The sequence below is a fragment of the Ovis canadensis genome, chromosome 1 (assembly GCF_042477335.2).
Source record: "Ovis canadensis isolate MfBH-ARS-UI-01 breed Bighorn chromosome 1, ARS-UI_OviCan_v2, whole genome shotgun sequence".
NCBI classification, from domain to species: Eukaryota; Metazoa; Chordata; class Mammalia; order Artiodactyla; family Bovidae; genus Ovis; species Ovis canadensis.
In genome coordinates, this window is record NC_091245.1 from 72,580,864 (window position 1) to 72,595,265 (window position 14,402).

The window sequence follows — 14,402 nt, forward strand, 5'->3', positions numbered from 1 at the left end:
CCTTCGCCTCTCCATGCAGGCAGCCTTTTTCAGGAAGGCTTCAGGTAACGTCAGCTGGGTAAAGAACACTATCACCTGTCTCACGTCTCATCACCAACCCCAAGTGAGCATGACCTTGAAGGGGCAAATCTTCCTGCTTGGTGTCTGCACACCTGGAGTTGACCAAGTCCTGGTACAAAGCAAATGCTCAGCCAATCCTTGTTGAAAGGATATGTGCTAAAATTAGTCAAGATCCCAGAGGCCAGATTTCTGTGCAAAGAGCTCAAGGAGAAAAGAAGACTTTTCTAAGTCTCCAACTTTTTAATCCTGAAATTAATTCAATCCAGCTCCAAAGGGCTGGGACTCCTTTGCACACATACCTTTCTTGGCTCCCTTCCCCCACCCCCTTCCCTGTCCCCTGGCCAAATGGCCTTTTGCAACCCTCTTATCTAACAAGGGCATCTTGAGTGATTCCCAGACAAACTACGAAACCAAAGTTCAAACCCAAGACCCCCTGTATCCATCTTATTTCTGGCTTCTAATCTGAGGGATGAGTCTTCACAACTGATAGGAGAGGCAAAATGAAGAACGATCTGGACCCTCAAGCCTGAGTTGATGGTCACGGTCCCTCTGGAGCCTCTACTAACTGTCTCTTTAAGTGAAGTGAAGTGAAAGTTGCTCAGTTGTGTCTGACTCTTTGGACTCCATGAACTATATAGTCCATGGAATTCTCTAGGCCAGAATACTGGAGTGGGTAGCCTTTCCCTTCTCCAGGGGATAGTCCCAACCCAGGGATCGAACCCAGGTCTCCCATACTGCAGGCCTCTCTAAGGTGAGCCCTAAGTCCTGGAAAAGAAATTTCGTTATCATAGTCTAATATCACAGTATTTTAACAATAGGGCGTCAGGCTATGGTTTAAAGGATGCTGGGAACTAGGCCACAGGAGCTGGTGAGGAGAGGGAGGAAGCTTGAGAAAGAGAAATGAAGGGTGGGAAACCAGACCTTTCCCCGGTGCTGGCCCCCCAAGCACAGGATCACTAAGACACACCAGCTGAAGCTTAGCTCAGGCCTTAGTCTGCATCTGGAAACCTGACCCCAAGGGTAAAGGTCAGACACCTGAAAATAAAGCAGGCTACTTGAGGGCTTCCAGTTGCATCTCTGGCTGACTGGGCAAGGAACAAGAGCCCAGTATCTGTGGAGAGCAGCTAGAAGTTCAGGCAGGTGCCAAAGCCTTTGATACGGAGTAGAATATCAGGAAAGACAATCATGAGAAACCTAGGATTAGATGGGCGAAGAGGCAGTGTGAGGGAGGGGATAAATAGATTCACACAGAAGAGGAGAAAATGCTACAACCAAAGTGCTACAGAAAAACTGGGGGTCCAGACGGAGTCGAAGAGGAGACTGAGGGGCAGGGGAACCATGAGAGCCGGCACCTTGGCTATACTAATGGGTTGTGTCTGGAGATACAACCGTCCTAAAGGTCCAGCAGTGGGTGTTGCTCCTGAGGAAGGATGGGGTCAGGCTGAGCCTCAGGTCTAGGCAGCAGGGAGTAAAACTGGAGAGACAGCAAGTATGTTAAAAACAGGTACATGCATACAGTACATGTTAGAAGCCCCCTAACTGGAGGCTACGATGCAGCATGTGTTGTTTTCTGTGTGTGCACGTGTGTGTGTGTGTGTGTCAGTGTATAAAAGTAGAGAAACTAATGAACCTCCATCCATGGAGACGTCCCCCAACTTCTGCACAACTGATGGTCAATCATCTTTCCCCCACACCTCCACCCACTGCCCTCTGCCCTGAATTTTTAGAAGCAACTCCCAGACATTGTATCATTTTGTAAAAGTTTCAGTGTGTGAATCTAAGAGATAAGGACTTTCCTTTTTTAATGTAATTTTCTTTATTCATTCTTGGTTGCACTGGGTCTTCGTTGCCACGTGTGGGCTTTTCTCTAGTTGTGGCGGCTGGGGCTACTCTCTAGATGCAGTGCGCAGGCTTCTCACTGGGGCGGCTTCTCTTGTCGCAGAGCGCAGGCTCAATAGTTGTGGCGAAAGGGCTTAGCTGCTTCGCCGTATATGGGATCTTCCTGGACCAGGGATCAAACCCCATGCCTCTTGCATTGGCAGCTGGATCCTTTACCACTGAACCACCAGGGAAGCCCAGGACTTTCCTTTATTAATTAACCCCAATGACACCATCGACAGCATCAGATCCCCAAATTCCTTAACAGAAATACAAGTTACCAAATATCCAATCAGGATTCACATTTCCTAGATGGTCCTCCAAACGGTTGTCTTTCCTTTTATTTTTCCAGTTAGTTTGATCTGGATCTAAATAATGTCCATACATCATTAGTTAAAATACTCCCCAAGTCTCTTTTAATTTACAGGTTTTCCTTCCCTGTCTTTTTTCTGAAAATCGTTTTGCTGCTGCTGCTATTGTTGTTAAAACACTAGGTCGTGTGTATGTAGGAGGTCCCATTCTTGGTTTTGCTGATGGTATCCCTGTGGTGTCATCTGACTTATTTTCTCTATTCCTTATATTCTTATGAATTATAGATTCGCATGAACTCCTCTGGCACAACTCTTTCACAGGTGGCAGTGTGTTCTTCACTGAGAGGAGGCTGATGTCGAGTTGTCCCTTTTTTGTTTCGGAAAACTGTGAGGTCCTAAATTCTATCATCCCTTTGGCACTTAAAAGCCAGAATACTTCTATAAAGAGAAACCTCCTTCATCCATTACATGATTACCCTGATGAATGGTTCGGGTAGAAGAGACAGGATATGTGCTCGATTCTTTCATTTACCAGTTTTTGATAAGGAGTTAGTTCCCTAGAATCTTCTAATGGCAATCAATGAGGCTTTATTTTTGTTGAGTATTACTGTGAATTTATGAACATGAATATATTTGATGTATTTCAAGGATAGGATATTTGTAAGATCTTTAAGGTCTGGTATAAGACGGGCCTTTCAATGCAGGCAGCATGATTAGATTGACCGGAGAAGGCAATGGCACCCCACTCCAGTACTCTTGCCTGGAAAATCCCATGGACGGAGGAGCCTGGAAGCCTGCAGTCCATGGGGTCACTGAGGGTTGGACACAACTGAGTGACTTTACTTTCACTTTTCACTTTCCTGCATTGGAGAAGGAAATGGCAACCCACTCCAGTGTTCTTGCCTGGAAAATCCCAGGGATAGGGGAGCCTGGTGGGCTGCCGTCTATGGGGTCGCACAGAGTTGGACACGACTGAAGTGACTTAGCAGTAGCAGTAGCAGCCCTTTAACAGTTGAGGATGGGTAGACCCAGCAGGGGGCAGGCTTGAAGTAAGCTGTGAATGGCACAGTCATGTGATCAACCAGCTGACTGATGTATGGTTCCAAGGAGAAGCTATAATTCTGATGAGTATTACTTGAGCAGTCAATCTATTGCTCCAAAAAGTGGATTTTTAAGAAATTCCTAAAACAATAAAAATATTTGGCTTGAGACTTGCCCTTTAAATCTGAGGTTTATTTCTTTCTTTCCACCTTGAAATTTATTCCCATTGTCTTCAAATATTTCTTCCTCTCTGTTTTTATATCATTCTCTTTCTGTTCTAGTTCTATTCTTGTTATTAATTAGAAATTTTAAAAATAGCTGCCTTATTTACTGCAAGCTGCTGAAACTACTCTTTCCAATCACTGATTTCTCTTCAGCTGCATCTAGTCCATGGTTTATCCGTGTTCTTGATAAAGAATATTCATTCTATTATCATATTCTTCATGTTTAATGTTTCTATTCATTTTAGTTTCATGATTTTTTCCTGACCTATATTGCTATTGCCATTCCTCACTTTCTCAAATATATTTATCATGCGTATTTAAAAATCTTGCTCCATCAGTTTTAATTATTCCGTTTCAGAAGGCAGACATTGTTCAGTTGTCGTTTTATGGTAGTTGTACTCGCAGGTTCAGTTATTTGGCCTGTGAATTCACGTTCTCTTGGAGTTTCAGCTACTCTGATAAACATGCATCCAGGAGGCCCAGTGACTTAGCGGTGGGAGGTCGGTGATGAGCCCAGAACCGAAGTCTCAGGCGCAGGGGAGCCTCTATGCGTCCCTCCCACTCCCTGGCTACACCAGATCACTCCTCAGCCAGGTTTCTGCCCTCAGGGAGAAGCAAGGCTAAAAACAAAGGTTAACCTGGCAGCCCTGGGTGGGTGCGTAGGGGGAGGAAAGAGCGAAAGGGGGGTAGGGGGTCCACCTTCAGCGTTTAATGTCTCACCCCAGCACCACTTCTGTGTTGGTCAGCTATTCCCAGGGAGGACTCCCCACCAGTGGCTTCTGAGTTGTTACCATTTCTACTGTGAAGAGCCGTGAAAGCAGAACCTGAAGTCTGGTTCATCCCGTCTAACTTGGTGGCGTCTCCTCCTGCCACCCACCTTCTACAAGTTCACAGATTAAGCCACTCTTTAGATTCCCCAGCCTTTTTATTTCTTTTTTACTTCCTAGAAGCTGCGGTTCCCCCAGCTGTTTTAGTTTCTCCACGCGTCGTGGGAGAGCAGCCCCGGGTCGCATCCTGGTGCTGAGAACCACCTTGACAGCCCCTCGAGTCTCGGGGTCCAGCTCTCCTAACTCTACAGCTTGCTGGCTGTGTGTCCCCCAAATTACACGGCTACTGTCCGTGCCTCGGTTTGCCTCGTCTGTAGATTGGGGCAATGGCAGTTTCTGCCTGGTTGACTCTCTCATCATGCCTTTGAAAGCGGTTAGAACAGAACCCGGTGCAGGGAAAGGGCACTCACCTGTTAGCCATGTAGATGTAATTCGGCATGCCGCCGTGGCTCGCCCTCGGCAATGGTTTCCTGAGACTTTCTATTTCCTGCTGTCTGCGTGGCCGCACGCTAATCAGGCCCCAGCGGGGGCGCGCTCAGGGTCGTGGCGAGGCCAGCGGGGACCTCACGCTTCAGCGGGCTACACGGGCAAGTCGGGAGTCGCACCGCGCGGTGGTTTAGACGAGCGGCGAAGAGCCCCGGCCTCGGGGCAGGTGCGCGGGGACTCGCGCGGATCGCCGGGTGCACCCGAGCGGCCCCGGGTGCGCGCGGGGGCCGGGGGCCGCTCAGGATGGCGCACAGGGCGAAGTCCGTGGCGCTCGGAGGCTGCCGCGGGGCGGCGCTGCGCCCCTTCTTGCCGGTCGGCCGCCGGGCCCCGAGCCGGCCCGCAGCGGGCTCGGCGAGGGCTCCCAGTGCGCGGCCCCCGGCGCGAAGGGCAAGATGCAGTGCCTCGGAGCGGAGCACCTGGTAAGGCCCGCACCTGGCCCCAGGGGAGGGATCGCGCGCGGGGAAGGCTCGGGCCCCTCCACGCACCTGCCCCGCGGGGACGCTTCCGCCTCCCGGGATCCCGGGGACCGACCTCCCGCCGCTGCGCCGCCGCCTCCCGGGGGCACCTGGCGGGGCACCGCGGACCCACTCGGCTGCTGGGGCGGAGGCGCGGGAGAGGCTGGCCTCTAGGCCCCAACTTGGGGCCGCCTCTAGGTGCGCCTCCAGGTAAGGACTAGGCGGCTGGGAACTTCTCATCCGCTCCGCACAGGCAGGTGTTTCAAAGCATTCGCGAACGTTTCGGGAGGCCACGTTAAAAAAAAAAAAAAAAGTTATTTTGAACAGTCTTCGAGTAAGTTTGGGCTCATTTTCTAGGTTGGGACCTAAATATATGATTATCCTCTTTTCCTAAACACTCTTCCTTCTTTTTCTGGAAGGATTCCGCAGAAAGAATCCCCACGCAAAGACAGTGGCGACCTCAGATTTATAGGAAATGCACAGATACGGCATGGTTGTTCCTGTTCTTTCTCTTCTGGACTGGTTTGGTAAGTGTGGGTGCCTGGCAGGGAAAAGACCAGAGTGTGGTGTGTGTGTGTCCCGAAATAGCTGTGCCCCAAATATAAATCGCGTCCCTGGGCGGGGGTGAAGTGAGGTGGGGGGTGAGGGTTCCAGGTTGTACTAGGTAACAGGTTGTGCCACGGCTAGAGACGTTTGCCACAGAGCAAATAGCAGTTCTCAGAAGTGCCAGTCAGGTATCTCTTAACCTTCTAGGCTCAGTAGATTGGAGAGGCTGGCTTATTACCATGGGCCACTTTCTAACACAAGACGGCATTGGGAAATGAGAACCACCGTCTGCAGTGGGATTGCCATTCAGTAGGCCTCTTAGTACCAGCCCACTGAGGGGGAAGTTCTTGTACCATCTGGTCTCAGTCCCCCGCATAAAATGTTCCTCTCACAAAGGGATATCCAGGTAAGCCTAGAAATAAATTCCTCTTACTTTAGCTGAGTGTAACTTGCTCTTGGAATGTTGTGTTTAGCAGGTGAACAAGCCTTTGCTATAAACCCTCTAGTTGGATAGGAAATGAGGTTTTTGCCCACTCTAGTTACCAGGTGTGTGTGATTGCTGGTAGACCTTCCATTTTAGTCCTGAAGAGTCTCTTGGAAGCTGAACTTTGATGCTTTTATAGCTTATTTTAGAGTTGTAGGTAACAGCAGAAAAAGGCTCACTTGAGTTCTTAAAATATGTTCATGAAATCCTCCATTTCAGATGGAGGCATGCTGTTTCTTCATGGTAAATGCTTATAAAGCCTAACAGTGGCTACCATGTAATTACCTTTGTTGAAAAGAGTTAAATTTGAATAAACCCTAAAATATGATCTCTTTCCAAGCTAGAAAGGCATTTACTCCCTTGACTTACCGACTAGTTTCACACAGATAGGTGAATAACAGGCACAGCGGAAGGCTGGACCTTAAAGGCATAACCATATGTTCTGTGTTGCCTCTATAATGACCCCTGCAGCTTTTCTCTAGAAGTTGGGAAAAACTATACCTATAACACCTCCTCTTAAACTTTCCACAGATGCTGGTGTTTCTCTCTTGGTCTGCTGTTGTATAAATGTAGGGAGCAGCTGTTCTGCCAGTTCCCGGCTGCTTTGAACTTGGGCTGTTAATGATCTTCCCTAGCCTCTCCACAGCTCAAACCCAGTGCCTAACTATCAAACCTTCAGCCGGCAGTTGTCTGGGGAAAGGATTTATAGATGGCCCATCACAGCCGAAAGATCTAAGAACCATCAGGACGGTGGCACAAAGCTGGAGATGGCTTCAAATTTACATATCATTTGCAAAATAAACCTGAAAACTTCAGTGTGCCCATGTTCTCTTTACTGTATTAAATTTGAGTAATGATAATTCTTCCTGAGGTGACTAGCTTTTATCTTTTGCAATATTTTTTTATCCGCAGCCAAGAGGGCAAGGATGTTATTTCTGCCTCTGCTGTTTGGCTTTCTGGTCTTTGTTGTGACATCCTGACCAGGAACAAGGCACGTGCTGGATGGAATTATTGATGGTGCTGTCCTGAGCTGGGGCTGAACAAATGAGGTTTGGGTGAGGGACCAGAATTATGAACCGGGGCAGTCTATGGCAAACAGAAAGAGTGCCAGCCTTTCTTTATATATACAGAACAGAACCCGCTCAATTCTGGGCCATCTCTGCCTGTGCTCCCTCCCCAGTGTCCTTTCCCACCTTGCCTTTTCTTACTCTTCTTTCAAGGCTCTTTTTTCCGTATCTTCCCACAATTGACTGAAACCTCCTTGAATAGCTCCACCATAACTGGTATACCCACCTACTGTTTGGAATGGCAATTGTGTGTTTGAAGTTGAAAGAAAATTTTAATGGTTTAATGTGGTAATATGACAGGGACTCAGAATTATCCAAATCTCCCTCCAGCCACCGGCCCCTCCCACCAAAAAAAAACCCTTGCCCTCCTGGGCAGGAGCTCCCCTTTATTATGAGATCTCTGCTGATCTGGGTGGAAGACCAGAACCCCTTTCCTTTGTCTAAGTCTAAAGCCAATCAGAATCTGACCACACTCCAAAAGGCAGAGCAGGAAGGGGACCAACTGGGGACTGGGTCAGCCGATGGTGCCAGCCACAGGGGCACACACCCACCCCCCTCCCGAAGCCTGAGAGTAAAGGGTGAGGCATCTGTCCACTTGCACAGGTGACCCACTCGTCCTGGAGTCTGACCTTGAGGTTGAGGAGGTACTGGTGGAATAGGAGTGGCAGAGACCCTCCTTCCCTGGGATGTCAGAAGTTTCTCAGCCCTGAGCCCTGCCTGTCTTCTAGGCTGTTTCTTGGGGGTTCGATTTTGTTTCTGTATCCCTTAGTAGGCACTTTAAGATGGTTATTTTGATTCCTGAATTAGTAATGAATGTAAAGTATCTGAAACATAATTGACTTTGGGAATATATACTTTTGGAACATCTGGTACCACAGTTATTTTTTCCAAATATTGAATGGTATTTTCTGTATTACAGATTGAGAAATTTATGATACTAAGCTTATGTTATGGGAAGATACAGACTCAATCTGAGTGGAGGGCCCATCAATGCATATTAAGGGACTAGTCACTTGAGCTGAAATATTAAATATTCCACATTCATTACAAAATTGGACAAAAGTGACTACAGATTGCATGATGTTCTTGTCCAGCAAAATTCCTGAAATTCCTTATGTATTTTAAGCACTTATTCCAAAGCACCATTTTCTCACTTGTTACAGACCATATTTTGGTATGTTTCAACTGTGTTGCTTCTACCCCTGAAGATCAGTGTCCCCTAAATACAAGATAAAAATAAAAGTGGAAGAGGAAGTAGGAGGAGAGAGAGGTGGAAGGGAGGAAAGGTAGATGGATAGAACCTCAGGGAAGGAAGCAGAGCCCCAGTGCCTTAGACACTGGGACAAAAGTTTGAGTTATCCTGGTGATCTTAGGCAAAAAGAGAAAATGACAGACTCTTGGGGAAGAAGGAGAGAAAGCAGAGAGGAATCTGCTTCAGAGTTTTAGAATAGTGTCCCTCCGTAACCTGGTAAAGCAAGTACTAGAGAAGCAGCACCCCCATCAGCGGTCCTCAACCTTATTGGCGCCAGGAACTGGTTTCATGGAAGACAGTGTTTCCACGGACGGGGATGGGAGATGGTTAGGGGATGATGCAAGCTTATTATATTTACTGTGCTCCTTATTTCTCTTATTACATCAGCTCCATCACAGATCGTCAGGCATTAGATCATGGAGGCTGGGGACCCCTAATTGATCTGCCTTGCTGGTGTCACTGCTAAAGCAGGGAAGTGCATTTGTGCTGGGGAGATTTGATTTTACCAGGTTCCATTTTAAGGATGTGAGGGCTGCTTTCCAGCCTTTTGGCCAGGCTCTCACGTGCCACTTGGGTTTTGCCAGGCGTTCATCATGGGCTACTCAGTGGCGGCTGGAGCCACAGGAAGACTCCTCTTTGGCTACGACAGCTTTGGGAACGTGTGTGGCAAGAAGAACTCCCCCGTAGAAGGGGCTCCTCTTTCAGGGCAGGATATGACTCAGAAAAAGTAAGTGTTGAAGTAAGTCCTCAACCTACAGAGGGGCTAGAGTTCACAACTTTGTATAAATTAGTCATTTTGAGCCTGGAAACTGATAGCTCACTCAAAACTCTATCAAGCTAACTCATAAAAGGAAATTTTGATATGGTAGTAAGGACACAGGTTTTAGTATCAGCCAATCCCAAGTTCAAATTCAATCCTTGCTGCTTTTCAGCTGTGTGACTTTGAGCAGGGTACTTAACTTCTCTGAGCTGAATTTTCATCTTCTTAAGCCAGTTATTATACCTATCTCATAGGCTGTTTTCAGGATCCACTGAGACACTGCATGAGCTAAGGCTTAATAAGTGTTAATTGTCACTATTATTATTCATTGTGTGTGTGTGTGTGTGTGTGTGCTTAGTCATTCAGTCATGTCTAACTCTGCAGCCCCATGAAATGTAACCCTCACCGTGGAGTTTTCCAGGCAAGAATACTGCAGCTGGTTGCCATTTCCTCTTCCAGAGGATCTTCCCAACCCAGGGATTGAACCTGCATCTCTTAAAGTCTGCTGCATTGGAAGGCGGGTTCTTTAGCGCTAGCACCACCTGGGATCAGAATCATGTTACTAACTATACACCAAAGAGAGTATTGTTTCTATGTGGAAATACCTCAATCCCACCTGGGGATGTTGAGAACCTGTGTCCCACTCTCTCCCAGCCTACACTCTCAGCTATGGCACCGTGGTGCATACTCTTATCTCCCTGACTCCAAAAGAGAAACCAAAAGGGGAGAGAAAAGACAGGACTCCCCCAAGGGGAGAGAAATTCCTGGCCATGATTTTCTAAGATGAATAAGGCCTTATAATAACTTCAAGACTTGATAATCAAAAGCAGCTCCTAGGAAAGACATCTTAAGTGTATAAGGTCCTGGGTATAAGTTTGGAGTCACCAAATACAGATCCCAGAGCAGGCCTCTTCTACCCCTGAATGTTGCTCTCCAGTAGGGGGCTTTGCATTGCTGGAAATGGATTGCCCCGGGGCCATTTCCCCCTACACTTGTGGGTGTCACTCACAAAGAACACAGGGAGGAAGAGGCTTCCCAGATACACCTGTGCTTCTCTTTGGACACTGCGTTCATAATGCAGTGCTGGGAAATAGTCACCCTCTTTGAAATGAAAAGTATATATTTTATTATTAATAGCCAAAAGGTAGAAGCAACCAAGTGTCCAGCAGATGAATAGTAAACAAAATGTATATACATATAATGGGATAATTTTTTAGCCTTTTTAAGGAAAGAAATTCTGACACATGCTATAACATAGATAAATCTTGAGGATATTATGATAAGTGACGTAAGTCAATCACAAAAAGATAAATAGTTTGATTCCACTTATATGAGCTGCCTAGAGTAGTCACATTCATAGAGACTGAAAGTAGAATGGTGGTTGCCAAGATTTGGGGGTGATGAATTATTATTAAGTGGGTACAGAGCTTGTTTTATAAGATGAAAAGATTCTTGTGGGAGGAGGGGTGGGGTGGGTGGTAGTGACGGTTGTACATCAACGTGGATGTGGTTCGTGCCACTGCACACATAAAATCTTTAAGATGGTAAAATTTTATGTGTATTTTACTGCAATTTTTAAAACTTAATAAAATAAGTAGAATAAAGTATATAGTTATCATACACTTGGAAATCTGTTCCCCCATCTCCTGTTACACCACCACCCCCCTTCCAACCCCAGTTGAGGAAAAAGAAGCTTCTGGGACCTCTTCTCCGGGTCTCTCTCCTGGAGGACTGCCTACAGGGCTCTTGACCTGACATTGCTCTGATCTCAGCAGCCGGGATAAGTGTAGGGCAAGGGTCTGGGAGCTGCCGCTGCCAACCCTCACGTGACCTTGTTAATGGCAACAAGCAGTTTTGTTCTTGTGCCCAGTGGCTGGGCAGCTGCAGCAGGAAGGGTCTCGAGTTTCCTGGCTCAAACTGGGAGGCAGGGGGAGGGGTTAGCCTTTAATTCACAACCTTGGCCTCCTCCTCTCCCCTTCTCACTTCCCTGGGTTGAGCTATTCTCTGAGATATAGTTGAATTCACTATGCTTTCTGTGGACTTCACTGATGCACTGGCCTCACCTAGGGAACCCGGGCAGTGTTATCAGTCCTTTTTGCTTCTCAGCGACTTCCTCCCAGAACACCCTAGTGTTATCAACATCCCAGAAAATGCTGAATCTGAAAGAGGGAAGTTTTGTTAACATTTGAATACAGCTCCCAAACTGTACAACTCCATAGATGACCCAGGTGGGCATAATACTTGTTAAATTATGCAGGAAGTATTTGATGATGAAAGTTGGCTTTAATTATTCCCATGTTTGATAGCGTGTGGCTATCTTTTAAGTCCCACAATTAAACTCAACAACAGGAAATGGCTCTACGACATTCTCCTTCTGTTTCATCTGCCTCCTAGACACGTGTTTTTTATGAATTCCTGCAACCTGGAAGTCAAGGATGTGAGGCTCAGTTCCACCGTTCTCTGTGTATCCAGTTGTCCTGAAGAGCAGCTTGATACCCTGGAAGAGGTCCAGCTCTTTGCAAACACCAGTGGTGGGTACCAAAGGATGGGGTCTCTATTCTCCCTGAGGCTGGGGATTATGGCAGGGTAACCTGTACAGACATAGATGAGATCACTTGCCTTGCTTCTGCTTCCTCTGCAAAGTGGGAAATTGTCTTTCCTTGTGGGTGCCTTTCCTTGTGTAGAAAGGGCCATAAACATTTTCTCCTGAGCTTAATTGCGTTCAGGTTTATCTGGAATTCATCTGAAACCCTAGCTGTTCTCTGCTCACTGCCAGGGTCTGGTCTGCCGTAGAAAGTGGGAGGGAACAGCAGACATTGAGGGCCTGAAGGCAGGGTCAGACGGAGGTCAGAGAAGCGCACTTGGCAGGTCCAGTCCTAGAGAGGCACCCACAGGCTTCGGGTTGAATTGCCAACAAGTATGTTCTTTCATTAAAATATTCGGGCTGTGGATAGTTTCACTGACCAGTGGGACAGTTGTACGTTGTTCCAAAAGCACTTAACTTGCTCTGAGCCTGCTTTTCAGATTTATATTTTAAGGATTAAACAAGCAAAGGGAAGTAAGAAATTCGAGGCAGCCCACTGCAAATTTCATCTGCCTAAGAAGTGGGGTGCCAGATTTTTAAAAATTATTTGCAAGACTGGGTTAAAAATATCAAGCCTATATAATAAATCATCTTCAAATCATTTTGTTACCAATCATTTTATAACTTTTGAATTTGGCCTTTTGGAGAGAGGAAAGCAGAGAACCTGATTTGATCTCAACTGGATGCTTAATTCTTTTTGTCTTTAGGACACCCAGAGACCTGTTTTCTGTTAATGGTTTATTCTGTCTTTTCCCCAGTTGGGTAAAATGACTATGGTTTCTTTACTAGCTCCCCTAGAGAGATAAGTATAATGTAGGAAAATGGTATAGCCTGTGTGTTTTCTGCTTCCAGGATCCTTCCTGTGTGTTTATAATTTGAATTCCTTCAACTACACCCAGATTCCAAATGCGGATTTGCTGTGCCCCAGGCTACCAGTTCCCCCAAGGTAAGAGCTTTCAAACGTTTTCCTTATCCACTAACAAAACTTATTGGGTACTTGGTGAGAGTCTCTTACGTTCTCCATAAGAAGCAGGCCTTGGTGGGCAAGGCCAGATGGTCAACACACCTTTTTTCTCAGTGAGAATAGAAAACAGATCCTTCTCAAGAACATCACTCAGCAAACTGCTTTCACAGTCTTATTCATCCCTATCAACTAGGGCAATACCTGGCACAGAGGAGGTCTCCTGTAATTAAAGCTCTAAGGGTGTAGTTGCACTGCCGTGATTAATGGCTCACGTGTGAGCCATTGAGAAGGCTGAGGGGGGAAATGCAATTAATTATCACCACCACCATCAGGATGCTGAGAGGTACTGAAGAAGGACTTAGGTTTATTTTGCATTACCATTCTTTTGAAAATTATATGTTTACAGTGAATGAGACCTCTGTGCAAAATCCCTTCAAGATAATCACAATTTAAGTAGAACCAAGGCATTATGCCAGCTCCCTAGTATAATGTTCATCAAATTTGTGGTCAGGATTCCCAGTAAGAAGTGCATTACATCACAACTCCAGTATACACATATCTTCATACATACTGATGTATATGGAAACAGAAATAAAGTCTCACAAAACAAGACTTCTTCCTTACTAATAGTTCCTAGTCTGTTTCAGTTTTTTAAAAAGTAATCTATTTCATAATCTTCTAAGAGCTTGAAAAATGCTGAGATAGCAGGTGCTAAGAAAAATGAGTAGATTTTAACAGAACAGGGGGAAGACTATAGGTAAACCATCCTTGTGTCCTTTTCCAAAATACTCTGTGTTATAAGTAATTGAAAGAGGAGAGAATTATTTCCGGAGGAGAATACCATACTATTTTTCTGTAATACCTTTTTTAAAATTTGATTTCTTATTAGATGTCATAAACATATCTCAATGAAACATAACTAAATCCAGAAAAAAAATAAAATATTCCAGTAACTCAAAGAAAAATGATTTAATATGTGGAGAGAAGTTTTTTTTTAACTTTATACCCTTTGACCACACCTCCCCTTCCGCCCCCACCCTGCGGCTACTACATTCTGTTCTCTGCTTCTGTGAGATAAACTATTTTAGCTTCCACATATAAGTGAGCTCATGCAGTGTTTGTCTTTCGAGAAGGATTTTTAAAAGAACACTATGTGTGTTCTGGGCCTGAAGAAGGAATTGAAAGAGAATAAAATATCTAAGGCTGTAATTTAACCAGAGTTGAATAAACTGTCCTCTTACTATCAATGGGATGATTACTGTAATTCCCTGGGAAGCTTATATTTTGATATTGATGATAATAACAGACATCTATTGAGTCTGATGCTTGCCCAAAAATTATCATGTACTTTTCTAAGCTCTTAACATGTGCTAATTTACTTGGGCCTCATAAAACCTATGTGTTGTAGATATTTCCATCCCTATTTTATGGCTGAGAAAGCTATTGCAGAGGCAGGTTAAAGT

General features: G+C 45.7%; 1 protein-coding gene across 4 annotated transcripts in view; it reads left to right on the top strand.

Moving 5' to 3' along the window:
- The first annotated feature begins 4,729 nt into the window (after nucleotides 1–4,729).
- SLC44A3 (solute carrier family 44 member 3) overlaps nucleotides 4,730–14,402 on the top strand; it is an 85,082-nt gene continuing 75,409 nt past the window's right edge. For 2 of the 4 annotated variants that reach the window (XM_069598271.1, XM_069598281.1), the window contains exons 1-5: nucleotides 4,730–5,246; nucleotides 5,702–5,809; nucleotides 9,216–9,358; nucleotides 11,786–11,922; nucleotides 12,828–12,921. In XM_069598271.1, the coding sequence (XP_069454372.1) occupies nucleotides 5,220–5,246; nucleotides 5,702–5,809; nucleotides 9,216–9,358; nucleotides 11,786–11,922; nucleotides 12,828–12,921 (509 nt within the window). In that variant the 5' untranslated portion in view covers nucleotides 4,730–5,219. Of the gene's footprint in view, nucleotides 5,493–5,701; nucleotides 5,810–9,215; nucleotides 9,359–11,785; nucleotides 11,923–12,827; nucleotides 12,922–14,402 lie in introns of all 4 variants that reach the window. The other 2 variants (XM_069598297.1, XM_069598289.1) reach the window with 2 other exon arrangements.